This window comes from Oncorhynchus mykiss, chromosome 7 (genome assembly GCF_013265735.2).
Source record: "Oncorhynchus mykiss isolate Arlee chromosome 7, USDA_OmykA_1.1, whole genome shotgun sequence".
Classification (NCBI taxonomy): Eukaryota; Metazoa; Chordata; class Actinopteri; order Salmoniformes; family Salmonidae; genus Oncorhynchus; species Oncorhynchus mykiss.
This window is the reverse complement of record NC_048571.1, coordinates 61,053,473-61,069,241: the sequence shown is the minus strand read 5'-3', so window position 1 is coordinate 61,069,241 and position 15,769 is coordinate 61,053,473. Positions and strand designations below refer to the sequence as shown.

General features: G+C 39.3%; 1 protein-coding gene across 4 annotated transcripts in view; it reads left to right on the top strand.

Annotated features, from left to right (window-relative positions):
- Window positions 1-13,853, top strand: part of LOC110528155 (sodium-coupled neutral amino acid transporter 3) — a 73,129-nt gene extending 59,276 nt beyond the window's left edge. For all 4 annotated transcript variants that reach the window (XM_036983704.1, XM_036983702.1, XM_036983705.1 and 1 more), the window contains 6 exons: window positions 3,187-3,266; window positions 3,733-3,833; window positions 5,534-5,658; window positions 7,297-7,441; window positions 8,490-8,593; window positions 10,779-13,853. In XM_036983704.1, coding sequence (XP_036839599.1) covers window positions 3,187-3,266; window positions 3,733-3,833; window positions 5,534-5,658; window positions 7,297-7,441; window positions 8,490-8,593; window positions 10,779-10,883 — 660 coding nt within the window. In that variant the 3' untranslated portion in view covers window positions 10,884-13,853. The remainder of the gene's footprint in view (window positions 1-3,186; window positions 3,267-3,732; window positions 3,834-5,533; window positions 5,659-7,296; window positions 7,442-8,489; window positions 8,594-10,778) is intronic.
- Window positions 13,854-15,769: the final 1,916 nt, after the last annotated feature.

Below are 15,769 nucleotides of genomic sequence, written 5' to 3'. Positions count from 1 at the left end.
GTGTTGAGTCACACTGCATTCATCAGACCCTTGTGCTCCAGAAAGAGTAATGCACGTCTGAATAGGATGCAATAGGATTATCCATCATGTGAAGGTTAGGGTTCAGCCTCTCAGTGCTCTCGCTCTAGCTCTCTCTCTCTCTCTCTCGCTCTCTCGCTCTCTCGCTCTCTCGCTCTCTCACCTGCTGTCTCGACCTCTGAATGCTCGGCTATGGTGCTGACGTGTTGCACTCCCAATAACCACTCTGATTATTATTTGACCCTGCTGGTCATCTATGAAAGTTTGAACATCTTGAAGAACGATCTGGCCTTAATGGCCATGTACTCTTATAATCTCCACTGGGCCTGGTTCCTCTCTAGGCTTCTTCCTAGATTCCTGCCTTTCTAGGGAGTTTTTCTTGGCCACCATGCTTCTGGTTTTCTGTATCAGCACTTTGTGACATCTACTGATGTAAAAATTGATTTATAAATGCATTTGATTGATTTATTGTCTGTGTTACCAGACTGAAATGCCAGCTCCCGTCTGACTAGAGAGTAGAACCACTCAGGGACTCACGTCAGTCTCTGGGGCTGTATCAGACCCAGTAACAGTTCTCTCTCTCTTTGGCCCAACTCTGGGTTAGGGTTATCATACACAGTAACAGTCCTCTCTCTCTCTGGGTTAGGGTTATCAGACACAGTAACAGTCCTCTCTCTCCTTGGGTTAGGGTTATCAGACACAGTAACAGTCCTATCTCTCTCTGGGTTAGGGTTATCAGACCCAGTAACAGTTCTCTCTCTCTCTCTGGGTTAGGGTTATCAGACACAGTAACAGTTCTCTCTCTCTCTGGGTTAGAGTTATCAGACACAGTAACAGTCCTCTCTCTCTGGGTTAGGGTTATCAGACACAGTAACAGTCCTCTCTCTCTGGGTTAGGGTTATCAGACACAGTAACAGTTCTCTGAGGGTTAGGGTTATCAGACACAGTAACAGTCCTCTCTCTGTGGGCCAACTCTGGGTTAGGGTTATCAGACACAGTAACAGTCCACTCTCTGTGGGCCAACTCTGGGTTAGGGTTATCAGACACAGTAACAGTCCTCTCTCTCTGGTAGACACAGTTCTCTCTCTGTGGGCCAACTCTGGGTTAGGGTTATCAGACACAGTAACAGTCCTCTCTCTCTGGGTTAGGGTTATCAGACACAGTAACAGTCCTCTCTCTCTGGGTTAGGGTTATCAGACACAGTAACAGTCCTCTCTCTGTAGGCCAACTGGGTTAGGGTTATCAGACACAGTAACAGTCCTCTCTCTGTGGGTTAGGGTTATCAGACACAGTAACAGTCCTCTCTCTGTGGGTTAGGGTTATCAGACACAGTAACAGTCCTCTCTCTCTCTGGGTTAGGGTTATCAGACACAGTAACAGTCCTCTCTCTCTGGGTTAGGGTAATCAGACACAGTAACAGTCCTCTCTCTGTAGGCCAACTCTGGGTTAGGGTTATCAGACACAGTAACAGTCCTCTCTCTCTGGGTTAGGGTTATCAGACACAGTAACAGTTCTCTCTCTGTGAGCCAACTCTGGGTTAGGGTTATCAGACACAGTAACAGTCTTCTCTCTCTGGGTTAGGGTTATCAGACACAGTAACAATCCTCTCTCTGTGAGCCAACTCTGGGTTAGGGTTATCAGACTCATAACAGTCCTCTCTCTGTGGGTTAATTCTATGAAAATGACCCTGATGGAAAGGCCTGGCATTTCTGTGACTCATGTTGTCTGACTATGGCAATGTCTACGCCTATTCTACTCTAGGGCTATTGAAGTGGTTAAATACATCAATTGCCATTATGTATGATATACATATTATGCTGTACTAATAGTAACAGTATAGTTGTGGTCTTTTGTAGTCAGTCATACACTGAAGAATTAGCGGTAGAGTATTGACTAGTATGTATATATAATCCTATTGTTATACATATATAATCCTGTTATTAGCATCCCTTAAAGATGTGTGAGATTTCCTTAGTCACCCAGGCTAGTTAGGCCAATCCCTCCTGCTGATCAGCTTACAGCCCAGGCATCGGTTAGCCGGATAAAGCTGGTCAGTAGTTCCAAGTTAATCACAGGGAAACAATTAGCTCTGTGTGATGTGTGCGTCAAGGCTGTAATGGCTAGTAAAACGATGGGTTGGGGGTAAGACGGCTGGGGCTGGTGCAGCCTTATCCATGGTGACTGTGTGGGTGGCCAGTAATAAACTGGTCCTGAACATCTAAAACTAAGAGCATTGTATTTGGTACAAATCATTCCCTAAGTTCTAGACCTCAGCTGTATCTGGTAATGAATGGTATGGCTGTTGAACAAAATGTTAAGACAAAATGACTTGGTGTTACCTTAGATTGTAAACTGTCACGGTCAAAACATATATAGATTCAAAGGTTGTAAAGTTGGGGAGAGGCATGTCTGTAATAAAGAGACGCTCTGCTTTTTTGACACCACACTCCACAAAGCAAGTCCTGCAGGCTCTAGTTTTATCTTATCTTGATTATGGTCGAGTGCTGCAAGGAAAGACCTAGTTAAGCTGCAGCTGGCCCAGAATAGAGCGGCACATTTTGATCTTCATTGTAATCAGAGGGCTAATATAAATACTATGCATGCCAGTCTCTCTTGGCTAAGAGTTGAGGAGAGACTGTCTGCATCACTTCTTCTTTTTATAAGAAACATTAATGTGTTAATGTGTGAAAATCCCAAAATTGTTTACATAGTCAACTTACACACAGCTCTGACACACACACTTATCCCACCATACATTCCACCAGGGGTCTTTTCACAGTCCCCAAATCCAGAACAAATTCAAGAAAGCGTACAGTATTATACAGAGCCCTTATTGCATGGAACTTCCATCTCATATTGCTCAAATAAACAGCAAACCTGGTTTCAAAAAACAGATAAAGCAACACCTCACGGCACAACGCCTCTCCCTTAGTTGACCTAGATAGTTTGTATGTATGCATTGATATGTAGACTACGTGTGCCTTTTTAAAATGTATGTAGTTCTGTCCTTGAGCTGTTCTTGTCTAATGATGTTCTGTATTATGTCATTCTGTATTATGATTCATATTTTGTGTGGACCCCAGGAAGAGTAGCTGCTGCTTTTGCAACAGCTATTGGGGATCCTAATAAAATGTCCAAACATACTTCATGGTGTTCTATTTTTTCCAGACGGCCTACACCATCCCAATCCTGGCATTTGCCTTTGTGTGCCACCCTGAGGTCCTGCCCATCTACACCGAGCTCAAAAAGTAGGTGCTCCACTTGCAACAGGATGCAGCGCTGTAGCTGTTTACTATTGGACCCTGAATTCAGTTCAGTCACACTGCAGATAGGAAAATCATTATGTCAGCTATGTGCTTGGCTACTCATATGCCTGTGTCATATAGCACACTGCCTTGCATTCTCAGTAATGCCACGTGTAAATACACATGGCTAGCCTGATCATAATCTGGATAATCATCCTGCTGCCTTGTTGAACCCACTATAACATCTGTCTCTTTAGATTCATCTGACGTGTTCAGCCACAATATTACATTCCTTTGAGTCTTGGATCTTATGTAACTTCTGAAACAATCTCAGTCAAAGTACAGTATGATGACAAAAGATAAAACTGGCCTTTTTTGTTTGTGTCTTTGTGGGTATGTTGGTGTGTCTGTGTGTATGCTGTGTGTAAGTGTGTGTGACATCACATCATGCAATATTCTCTGATTTCAGCCCCACCAAGCAAAGGATGCAGCATGTGTCCAACATCTCCATTGTAGTCATGTACACCATGTACTTCCTGGCTGCTCTGTTTGGATACCTGACCTTTTATGGTGAGGCACCTCACCTCCATGTCATTACCTCTTTCTCTCCCACTCCCCTGTTCCCTATCTCTCTCTCGCTCCCTCTCCCCTGTTCTTTCTCTCTCCCCTGTTCTGTCTCTCTCTCTCTCTCTCGCTCTCCCCTGTTCTCTCTCTCTCTCTCATGTTCTCTCTCTCTCTCTCTCATGTTCTCTCTCTCTCTCTCTCTCTCTCTCATGTTCTCTCTCTCTCTCTCTCTCTCTCATGTTCTCTCTCTCTCTCTCTCTCTCTCTCTCTCATGTTCTCTCTCTCTCTCCCTCTCCCCTGTTCTCTCTCTCTCTCTCTCTCTCTCTCGCTCCCTCTCCCCTGTTCTCTCTCTCTCTCTCTCTCTCTCTCTCTCTCTCTCTCATGTTCTCTCTCTCTCTCGCTCCCTCTCCCCTGTTCTCTCTCTCTCCCTCTCCCCTGTTCTCTCTCTCTCTCTCTCTCTCTATCTCTCTCTCTCTCTCTCTCTCTCTCTCTCCCATGTTCTCTCTCTCCCCCCTTCCTTTTATCTCTCTTTCTCTCCCTCTCCCATGTTCTCTCTCTCTCCCCTCTTCCTTTTCTCTCTCTTTGTCTCCCTCTCCCGTTTTCTCTCCGTCTCTCTCTCTCTCTTTTCACTGCTGCTCATCCTGCTGCTGAATCTCATGCTTTTTCTCAGGCCCATTTTACATGAGTTTCAGGCTAGTTCATTTCGCTAACAGCAAAGCCACTTCTCACGTTTGCAATCCATTTGCATGGACACAGCTCTTTTAGGCTTGAGAGGCTGTTATAAAATCAGTTAGTTAGTCTCAGATGGGACGATGGGTCATGTAGATAGTGGTAGAGAAACATAATGAAGTAACTACTCCTCCTAGTGGCCATTGTTCATGTCAGACCGGTTTGTAATATCCCAGTGATTCTATTCTATGACATTGTTATAAGCACAGTCAGAGCAGTATATTACTGTAGTATATACAGATAACGAAAACACCGTTATGCTCATCAAACCATTCAGTGACCATGCATGCCCTTTGGATGGGGGCATTGTCATACTATGGCAGCATAGCCATGGTAGCCAAAATAATGGAAACACTTGAGTAAATGAGGGATACAAAGTATATTGACAGCAGGTGCTTCCACACAGGTGTGGTTCCTGAGTTAATTAAACAATTAACATCCTTTCATGCTTAGGGTATAATTCTGGGCAGGCCGTTATTTTGGCTACCATGGCTATGCTGCGATAGTATGACAATGCCCCCATCCAAAGGGCACGAGTGGTCACTGAATGGTTTGATGAGCATGAAAATTATCTCCAGATCTCAATGTTTTCCATCACCATCAACAAAACACCAAATTATGGAATTTCTGGTGGAAGAATGGTGTCGCATCCCTCCAATAGAGTTCCAGACACTTGTAGAATCTATGCCAAGGTGCACTGAAGCCGTTCTGGCTCGTGGTGGTCCAGCGCCCTATTAAAACACTTGATGTTGGTATTTCCTTTATTTTGGCAGTTACCTATATCTCAGTATAAGGCTCTGAGAAAAATGATGAGCAGCATCTAACGTGTAAGACAGATTTTGTATGCCTTCTGATGGAAAAAACATGGTTGTGAATGATATGTTGCATATAATTTGTACTACATTTTCTGCTCTTACTGGAGTTGGTGGTTATTGATGCTTCTCTAAGCCCTCCTCCTGTGTGTCTGCCCCCTATAGGTGAGGTGGAGTCAGAGCTGCTGCACACCTACAGCCGTCTGGACCCGTACGACACCCTGATCCTGTGTGTCCGTCTGGCCGTGCTCACTGCTGTCACACTCACCGTCCCCATAGTGCTCTTCCCTGTGAGTAGCCTAGTTACCTCAGCACAAATGGTGTCTGGCTCAATGAAACTGTGTAAGTAAAGATGTACAGTGCATTCAGAAAGTATCCATTTTCCAAATTTTTTACGTAACAGCCTTATTCTAAAATGGATTGAAAAAACATGTATTTCCTCATTAATCTACACACAATACCATATAATGACAAAGCAAAAACTGTTTTTTAGAAATTGTTGCAAATTTATACAAAAACAAACGTAAATATCACATTTACATAATATTCAGACCCTTTACTCATTACTTAGTTGAAGCATCTTTGGCAGCGATTACAGCCTTGAGTCTTCTTGGGTAAGATGCTACAGGCTTGGCACACCTGTATTTTGGGAATTTTCCCATTCTTGTCTGCAGATCCTCTCAAGCTCTGTCAGGTTGGATGGGGAGCGTCGCTGCACAGCTATTCTAAGATCTCTCCAGAGATGTTCGATTGGGTTCAAGTCCGGGCTCTGGCTGGCCCACTCAAGGACATTCAGAGTCTTGTCCCAAAGCCACTCCTGCATTGTCTTGGCTGTGTGCTTAGGGTCGTTGTCCTGTTGGAAGGTTAAACTTCGGTCCAATCTGAGGTCCTGAGCACTCTGGAGCAGGTTTTCATCAAGGATCGCTTTGTACTTTGCTCCATTCATCTTTCTCTTGATCATGACTTGTCTCCTAGTCCCTGCCGCTGAAAAAAAATAATGTGCCTTTTACTGAGGAGTATCTTCTGTCTGGTCACTCTACAATAAAGGCCTGATTGGTGGAGTGCTGCAGACATGGTTGTCCTTCTGGAAGGTTCTCCCATCTCTACAGAGGAAATCTGGAGCTCTGTCAGAGTGACCATCGGGTTCTTGGTCGCCTCCCTGACCAAGGGCCTTCTCCCCGATAGCTCCGTTTGGCCGGGCGGCCAGCTCTAGGAAGAGTCTTGGTGGTTCCAAACTTCTTAAATTTAAGAATGATGGAGGCCACTGTGTTCTTGGGAACTTTCAATTCTGAAGAAATGTTTTGGTACCCTTCCCCAGATCTGTGCCTCGACACAATCCTTTCTCGGAGCTCTACAGATAATTCCTTCGACCTCAAGGCTTGGTTTTTGCTCTGAAATGCACTATCAACTGTCAGACAGGTGTGTGCCTTTCCTAGTCATGTCCAACCAATTTAATTGAATACAGGTGAAAGCCAATCAAGTTGTAGAAACATCTCAAGGATGATCATTGGAAACAGGATGCAACTGAGCTCAATTTCGAGTCTCGTAGGTCTGAATACTTATGTAAATAAGGTATTTCTGTTTTTATTTGTAACAAATTTGATAAAATGTCTAAAAACCTGTTTTCACTTTGTCATTATGGGACACTGTGTGTACTTTGATGAGGAAACAAATACATGTAATCCATTTTAGAATAAGGTTGTAACTTAACAAAATGTGGAAAAAGGGAAGGGGTCTGGATACCTTCCGAATGCACTATATTATGTTTACTTAAAATGTAAACTGTCTGTCATTTTTGATAAACGCATCTGTAAAAAGGGCATATTATTATATTAAAGCAGTGGCTTTCTGCTCCTCTTTGATGAAAGGGTGTGTCTGTGAATAAGAATAGTGTTGCGACTGTGCTTTTCTCCTCATGTTCTCATCAGGTAAGGAGAGCCATCCAGCAGTTGTTTTTCCCCAACAAGACATTCTACTGGCCCCGTCACATTGCCATCGCTGTCACCCTGCTCACTCTCATCAACATGCTGGTCATCTTCGCGCCTAACATCCTGGGCATCTTCGGCATCATTGGTAGGAATTTTTAAAATGCACATCTCTAGAAACTATTCCTTATGACGCAAGGCAAGGCTACCTGAAATTGGACTTCATTGGATAGAAAAGGGCACAATGAACGAAAGCTTAGGAATGAAGATGATTTGTAAAAAAATTCAAACGTTTGGTACTTGATTACATTTGAATTTTTTTACAAATCATCTTCATTCCTAAGCTTTCGATCATAGGCAGTTGTGTATAATATACAGTAGAATGCATAATTCAAATTTGTGCCAAAATGTAAAACAATTTTTAATTCAGACCCTTTTGGAATGAAGCAGTCTAATCTTCTGCATCATGACTTTACTAAGAGGAAATGTAATTGTACAGACAGACGGAGATCTATTTGCCCTCACATACTCTACAGTAAACCAAGTTTATTTACCTTTAATTTAACTAGGTAAGCCCTTTAAGAACAAATTCTTATTTTCAATGATGTGCTAGGAACATGTTCAGGGGCAGAACAACAGATCTTTACCTCGTCAGCTTGGGGATTTGATCTTGCAACCTTTCGGTTACTAGTCCAACACTCTAACCTCTAGGCTACCTGCCACCCCACAGTTTAATGATCATAGCATCTTTCATTTCGCCCTAGACCTTATGCATGAAATCCTCAATGATGGATTTGGAGACATTTTAGGGGAAAGCTCTTAAATCACCTCAGGAATGCATACTATAAACCTTAATCAAAGTCTTGTGATCGTTATGCAACTGAAAGGTTCAATCATTTCCTCAAGGATTATAATGCCTTAGTTTTAGCATTTTATTGTCCCCTACTCTGAGTAGTTTCATTCGTATTTTTGAGTGAACAGTAATCTGTTGTGTTTAACACTAAGTTTAAGACTTTCCATGCCAATAAAGCCTTTTGTATTGTATTTATTTAGTTTCTGCTGGTGTCATTCTGACAGTCGTGACATCGCAAGGCTACCTCCTCACTGTTAAATTGCGCTCTTGTTATTCTACAGTTCTGTGAAGCTCATTGTTTGACATAATGGCTAAAGAGTGTCTTTGTCCTCTCCTCGCTCAGGTGCCACATCTGCCCCCTGCCTCATCTTCATCTTCCCTGCTGTTTTCTACATCCGCATCGTACCCGAAGAGGAGGAGCCCATGCGCTCCACCCCCAAAATCCTGGTGAGCGATGTCCCCTAGCGCCAAAGACTACTGTCATGTCTTACTGGAACTCATTACAGTTAAATATTGGTTTTTAAAGATTATGTATTTTTTACACATATTTTATTTAACTAGGCAAGTCAGTTAAGAACAAATTCTTATTTACAATGACGTTCTACCCTGGCCAAACCCTAACGATGCTGGGTCAATTGTGCGCCGCCCAATGGGACTCCCAATCACGGCCGGTTGTGATACAGCCTGGAATCGAACCATGGTCTGTAGTGACGCCTTTAGCACTGAGATGCAGTGCCTCAGACTGCTGTGTCACTTGGGAGCCCACGTGACAAATATCTTTCCGGTTTGTTTATTATGGGCATGTAAACAATTAAGCATAAGTGCACATAATAGAATATAACATAATAGAATATAACATAATAGAATATAACAATAGAATATAACATAATAGAATGTAACAATATAATATAACATAATAGAATATAACAATAGAATATAACAATAGAATATAACAATATAATATAACAATAGAATATAACATAATAGAATTGAACATAATAGAATTGAACATAATAGAATTGAATATAACAAAAGAATATAACATAATAGAATATAACATAATAGAATATAACATAATAGAATATAATAATAGAATATAACAATAGAATATAACATAATAGAATATAATATAACAATAGAATATAACATAATAGAATATAACAATAGAATATAACATAATATAATAATACATAATAAAATATAACATAATAGAATATAACAAAATATAATATAACATAATAAAATATAACATAATAGAATATAACACAATAGATGATAACATAATAGAATATAACATAATAGAATATAATAATAGAATATAATAGAATATAACACAATAGATGATAACATAATAGAATATAACATAATAGAATATAACATAATATAACATAATAGAATATAACATAATAGAACATAATAGAATATAACATAATAGAATATAACATAATAGAATATAACATAATAGAATATAATAATAGAATATAACAATAGAATATAACATAATAGAATATAATATAACAATAGAATATAACATAATAGAATATAACAATAGAATATAACATAATATAATAATACATAATAAAATATAACATAATAGAATATAACAAAATATAATATAACATAATAAAATATAACATAATAGAATATAATAGAATATAACACAATAGATGATAACATAATAGAATATAACATAATAGAATATAACATAATAGAATATAATAGAATATAACACAATAGATGATAACATAATAGAATATAACATAATAGAATATAACATAATATAACATAATAGAATATAACATAATAGAACATAATAGAATATAACATAATAGAATATAACATAATATAACATAATAGAATATAACATAATATAACATAATAGAATATAACATAATAGAACATAATAGAATATAACATAATAGAATATAACATAATAGAATATAACATAATAGAATATAACATAATATAACATAATAGAATATAACATAATATAACATAATATAACATAATAGAATATAACATAATATAACATAATATAACATAATAGAATATAACATAATAGAACATAATAGAATATAACATAACATAATAGAACATAATAGAATATAACATAATAGAATAAAACATAATAGAATATAACATAATATAACATAATAGAATATAACATAATATAACATAATAGAATATAACATAATAGAACATAATAGAATATAACATAATAGAATATAACATAATAGGAATTTGACTGTGAGCTTTCAATTAGATTAGAATAACTACAGAGAGTGTGCCTGGAGATTATCTGCTGAAACAATGTTTGAATTGCTAAATATAGACGATGCAGATCCATTTTATTCACTCATCCATTCAGAATCCTTTCGATATATTTGCTGAGTGAGTAAGGCAGTTTTAATGTCATGCCACTCTAATATCATAATTACAATTCAGAAATGTATACACAAGCCCTAGACTACAATAATAATGATTCAATAGCTTTGAGTGCATTAAGGCTGAAACTCAGTGACAGAGTCATCAACTATGTGCATTACCCCTCTCACATCCTTCCTCACTCTCTCTCTCTCCCTCCCTCTTTCTCACTCTCTCTCTCTCCCTCTCATCTACCTCTCTCTCGCAGGCTGCCTGCTTCGCTGGAATAGGCTTCCTGTTTATGATAATGAGCCTGAGCTTTATCCTCATTGATTGGACGTCGGGGAGTAGCAAAGCCAGCAGCGGTCACTAGACGGCTTCTACCGTCTTCAGTTTTTATGTTGTAAATCTAGACCTGTATGGTATTTTCTCTGTGTTTTCATGGATCATATTTTGTAGAGGATGTACTATCTCTTCCTCCAGAAAGAGTGGGCCAGAGTGTCTAGAAATGGGGAGTTCAGTCTTCTGGAGGTTTCTGCTGCCCGCTGGAAGAATATAGTGCATTCGAAACAAATGTAAAGTCAAGCTGGCTCGCTGAATCTGCCACCACCTCCCATTCCAGCCCTGCCCCCAGACCAGACCCATAACCCATTACCCTATAAACTTGTACTCTGTGAATCACAGCAAGAATCTAACTGCCACACTTTAGTCTAAACAACCACGTAGCTTTCTTCAACAGTAGGGGAGAAGAAGGCACAACAGATCGTTGGGGGCTGGACAGTTATTTTATATTTGTAGCCAAAGTCTACTGTATTAATTTATTCATGAAATTAGGTCATGGCAAGATTCTGTGAAATAGCTGAGGAAATGTGGCATTAAAAGCTATTGGACAATGGCATCATCCAGTGACTCGTGCTGCTGTCACCCTGGTGGCCAGGTGTCGTCCTACTAGACGCTCGGCTTCAGTCCTCACAGATATCAGAGGATGGAACCATACAACTGATATGCGACTGTACAGTGTATACAGTGTGTATAGAGTAGGTTGACTCTACCATTACAGTAGAGTATGATATGTATACAGAGAGATTTATTTTTGTATAATTTTTATTTGATAAAGGGTATAATATGGACCTTTTGAGTCTATCCTCAGCAACAGTATCAAGGCTATCATATCACATTGGTGTGTCTCTTTGTTACTTGCACTGAACCATATCAGAATAGCTTTTTCATGGTTCAAGGAGCAGCTCTGATGTCTAAAATTGAAGGAATGCCTGGCTATAATCTCAGTATGAGGGTCTATTTTAGAGGTGGAGGTTATCGTTAACTTGATCCTGGATCAGTGGGGGTTGTATATCTCTGCATTGTCATGTTTAGATCATTTGAGCACTCACTAGGACCAGTGTCCTTAGTGGCGGAGGAGGCTCTCTACCTGGGTCTGTTGTTGTGTTGTTTCTGAACATTTACTGAACGTGATCAGAGACGAACCCAAAAATATGAAGAAAATTCACGGTGTCAATTCATTATGTGGAGAATCAAGGATGACGTGTGTAAATATGGTTATTTCCAGGACAAGAATGTTTTTTTCCCTAACTAAAGTTCAGACTAGTGACATGGTGCCATGATAAGCACACAATGTTGTATCAACGCCTCTCTAACATCACTGCGAAGTAGGTGGTTAGTTATAGCACTGTCAGCTGATATGTACAACTTCTTCCTATAGCCATTAATCAATTGAAATGCAAACAATTTATTTGTAAGATACTCATACGTTTTATAGATATGATTTTAAGGGACAACCCTTTATAATACAAATGTCAATCTCTGAAAAATCTAAACGTCTAAAGCCTAAGTAAATTGTATAATCCTATGTATGTTACATTACAAAACAACATGTATTTAAGGTCTAACATGGTACAAAGACGTTTCCTCCAACTACTTGAAGCTCTTTCTCTCCTGTTCTGTCTGCATAGTGTTCAGCAGCCCTGCAGTGATTTAAGTGTGAACATGGTGTGTGAACATGGCGTGTACATGGTGTGTGAACATGGTGTGTACATGGTGTGTGATCATGGTGTGTACATGGTGTGTGAACATGGTGTGTGATCATGGTGTGTACATGGTGTGTGAACATGGTGTGTACATGGTGTGTGATCATGCTGTGTGTCTGTTTGTCTGCTCCAGTATGGAGCAAACCCAATTATGTACAGTGGATGTACTGTAAGGATTGTGAGTGTGTCTGTGTTGTTGAAATGAAACATGGCTCTACTGTCTTTTAATTGTGGTACTTACTTATACACTATTGTATTGTGAAACGATCAATGGATACATGAACCATAAGTGTAATGTGTAAATCCTAGGCTTATGAATCCCATTGACTCTTACCAAATTAGTCAAATAAGATTCAAAGCCTGACTATGAACCTTTGATAATCTCAGACTGCTCTGTTGTCAGGTATGAGTGGAATAGTATTTCTGGTCAGTTTCTAAGCATCCCTGTAGCTGCTTTTGGGGACTGTCTGCCAACTCTTGCAGGTGTTGAGCAGGTTTGATACAGTAGTCAGATGGAATGTCCCCTGTCTCTCTCTGTTGTTTTCCTTGTGATGAAGTTACAGATTCCACACTACAGTGAGTGCTGTAATTTTGTATATGAGTATTGTATCATTGTGCTGTCAAACTTGGTTGTAAAGCGCAACAAACTCTTCTCTCAATCAATCATTAATACATGTTTCCTTAAAGAATAACCAGTCTGCATGAGCCGGTATACAGTACATCAGGATCAGCCAGCTCTGCTCTCTCTATCTATTACTCATTTATTTAATAGCTTAATGGATGAATTTGTTTCTATTTAAATAAAGATCCATGTTTAAAGTCATATTTTAACAACATGTTTGTGTTATTCTGATTTCATATACAACTGGTATGTTATTCTCTGACAGATCAGCCCTTACACATACCATGTGTAACACCAGGGGGAGACATTCAGAAAGTGGCTGAGATGATATCTGACTGTCTGGTAACGCTCCTTATACAGTTCTCTCATTTCCTTGTGTGATTTAATGAAATTGGTATAGTTCATGAAATATCGACTTCAACCAGCATTTCTAAATAATGTATATAAATGTAAACCCTTTATATTCAATATGCATATCTAGTTTGTATAATGTAAAAAGCCAGAACTGTAGTTTTAGTCAGATAATTAAAAAGAGAAATGTAATCATTTTTAAAGTGCTTTTAAACTATTTTGCCCTTCATTTTATGTCTTTATTTTATTGTATGTCAATATATTTGAATACATTGCTGGCATTTATTGTACTGTAAACAATGTTGCAATAAAAACAATAAAATAACATTATTATTTTTATTTTTCATCATGATGATTTTGGAACTTCTAAATCTGTCCTATTGCACCAAATCTGTCCCTCACTATGACGCTATGTACAATAAAAGGTATAATACACATATTGCTTCATACTGTGCATGCCAATCATGGCCGGTTGTGATACAGCCTGGAATCGAGCCAGGGTCTGTAGTGACGCCTCTAGCACTGAGATGCAGTGCCTTGACCGCTGTGTCACTCGGGAGCCCCATCCAGATTACATTTTCAAATTCAGTTCTCTGGTACTTTGCCAGCCAGGAAAGGTAGAGAAGATCAGATAGAATGAAAGGGTATCTGTCATACAAATAAGCTTCCGGTGGTTTCTGAAGCCAATGTAGCATGTTGACTGCTACATAGCATTTGAACCGTTTTGGATATAAGCTATTCCTGAACGTATAGACTCTCTGGAACCCTCAAAGGCTGCGCAGGACATGTTAAAAGGGAGTGTCACAAAAAGGGCAATTTGGCCCCCATAAGAAAATAGTTGAATAGCCCTGTCATCACTCCTTTTAATCTTGCTCTTGTGACTGACTGGGTTCGAACCAGGTCTCCTGCATGTGACAGCACCAATATAACTACCTGGGTTCGAAATCAGGCCTACTGCAGAACAGTAACAGTTTCTGTGGCAAACAAAGCAGACAGATTTGTGCACCCCATTTAATGAAAGTGCAACAGAGGTAGATTGGGGATCCATGCACTCGTGTTCCAGAGAGTCTAAGAATACAGCCAAATTCATAGAAAGAAAATAAATGAAACATGCCACATTGGCTTCAGAAATCAAATCTATCATTGGGGTTATGGCAGGATGAAGTTGGTGAAGAGTAGCCTCAAATATCAGCCTCAAGTATATATTTAGCGTACACATGAATCTCGGCCAAAAAATGTTTTGTGTAATGATGTAGGCTAATCTTTATAGTTGCTGTCAGATCGTAGTTCCAAAAAAAGAACACTACTTTGACTGCCTGTCTGTCTCCTGAGCCGCTTAGCCAATGTTTGCTATGATGATGAAAAAATAACATTCAATCACTAATTAGACCGCGTGTCTGTGGGCTTGTTCGACATTGCAGCCGACAGTGCAGGCAACTGCCGACTAACTGATCTACAAATCACCTTGCATCATAAATAATGACTTATTGGTATTTGTAGATCAGTCAGTCACAATTTAGCCATGATACATCATGGTTGTGATGCTCTCGAACACAGCCTGTGTCTTGCTGTGTTCCACATCTGGGCAGCCGAACATTCTAGGCAGCCGAGCGTGTATCCAGTAAAAAGAGTCTGACAATGGGTGTTTCTTTTGCCTTGCCCGGTGCCATAGTTATGCCATATGCTGATATCATGGTGAGAGTGAATAGCTGCATGTAACTCAGCAGCTGAGAAGAACATGAAATCACTAGATTGCCTGTTTATGTTTGCAATACTGACAACTATGTTTGTACCAACATTTGATAGTGTATTTTGTGTAAAACATGTACATAGCTGCATGTAGCCTACTCCCCTCCTGAAAAAATAAAAAAAAGCAGAGCACTCTACCTAGACAGTTGAGTGGGCACTCAACTATATAAAAAAAAAATCCTGCACATTCTTAGAAATATCCATATTGGGATACAGAAACTCTCTGTCAGTAGCTACTCCACATATTCAATAAAAGAGACAATCATTACCGTACTTTGAAATGTAGGTGGTGGCAATGTGCTGGTGGGGATTCATTAGGATATGTGGAGGCATGGTCTAAAATATCTTGCATTTCTGCCAACCATTAATGAAAGTGTTTTTATCATTATGGTTTTATCATTATGTTGAAGAAGGCTGACCAACTTGTTTGTCCACTCGTTTGTCCACTCCAGTTCTACAATTGTTGTAAAAGCTTGTGAAAATCAAGAGCTG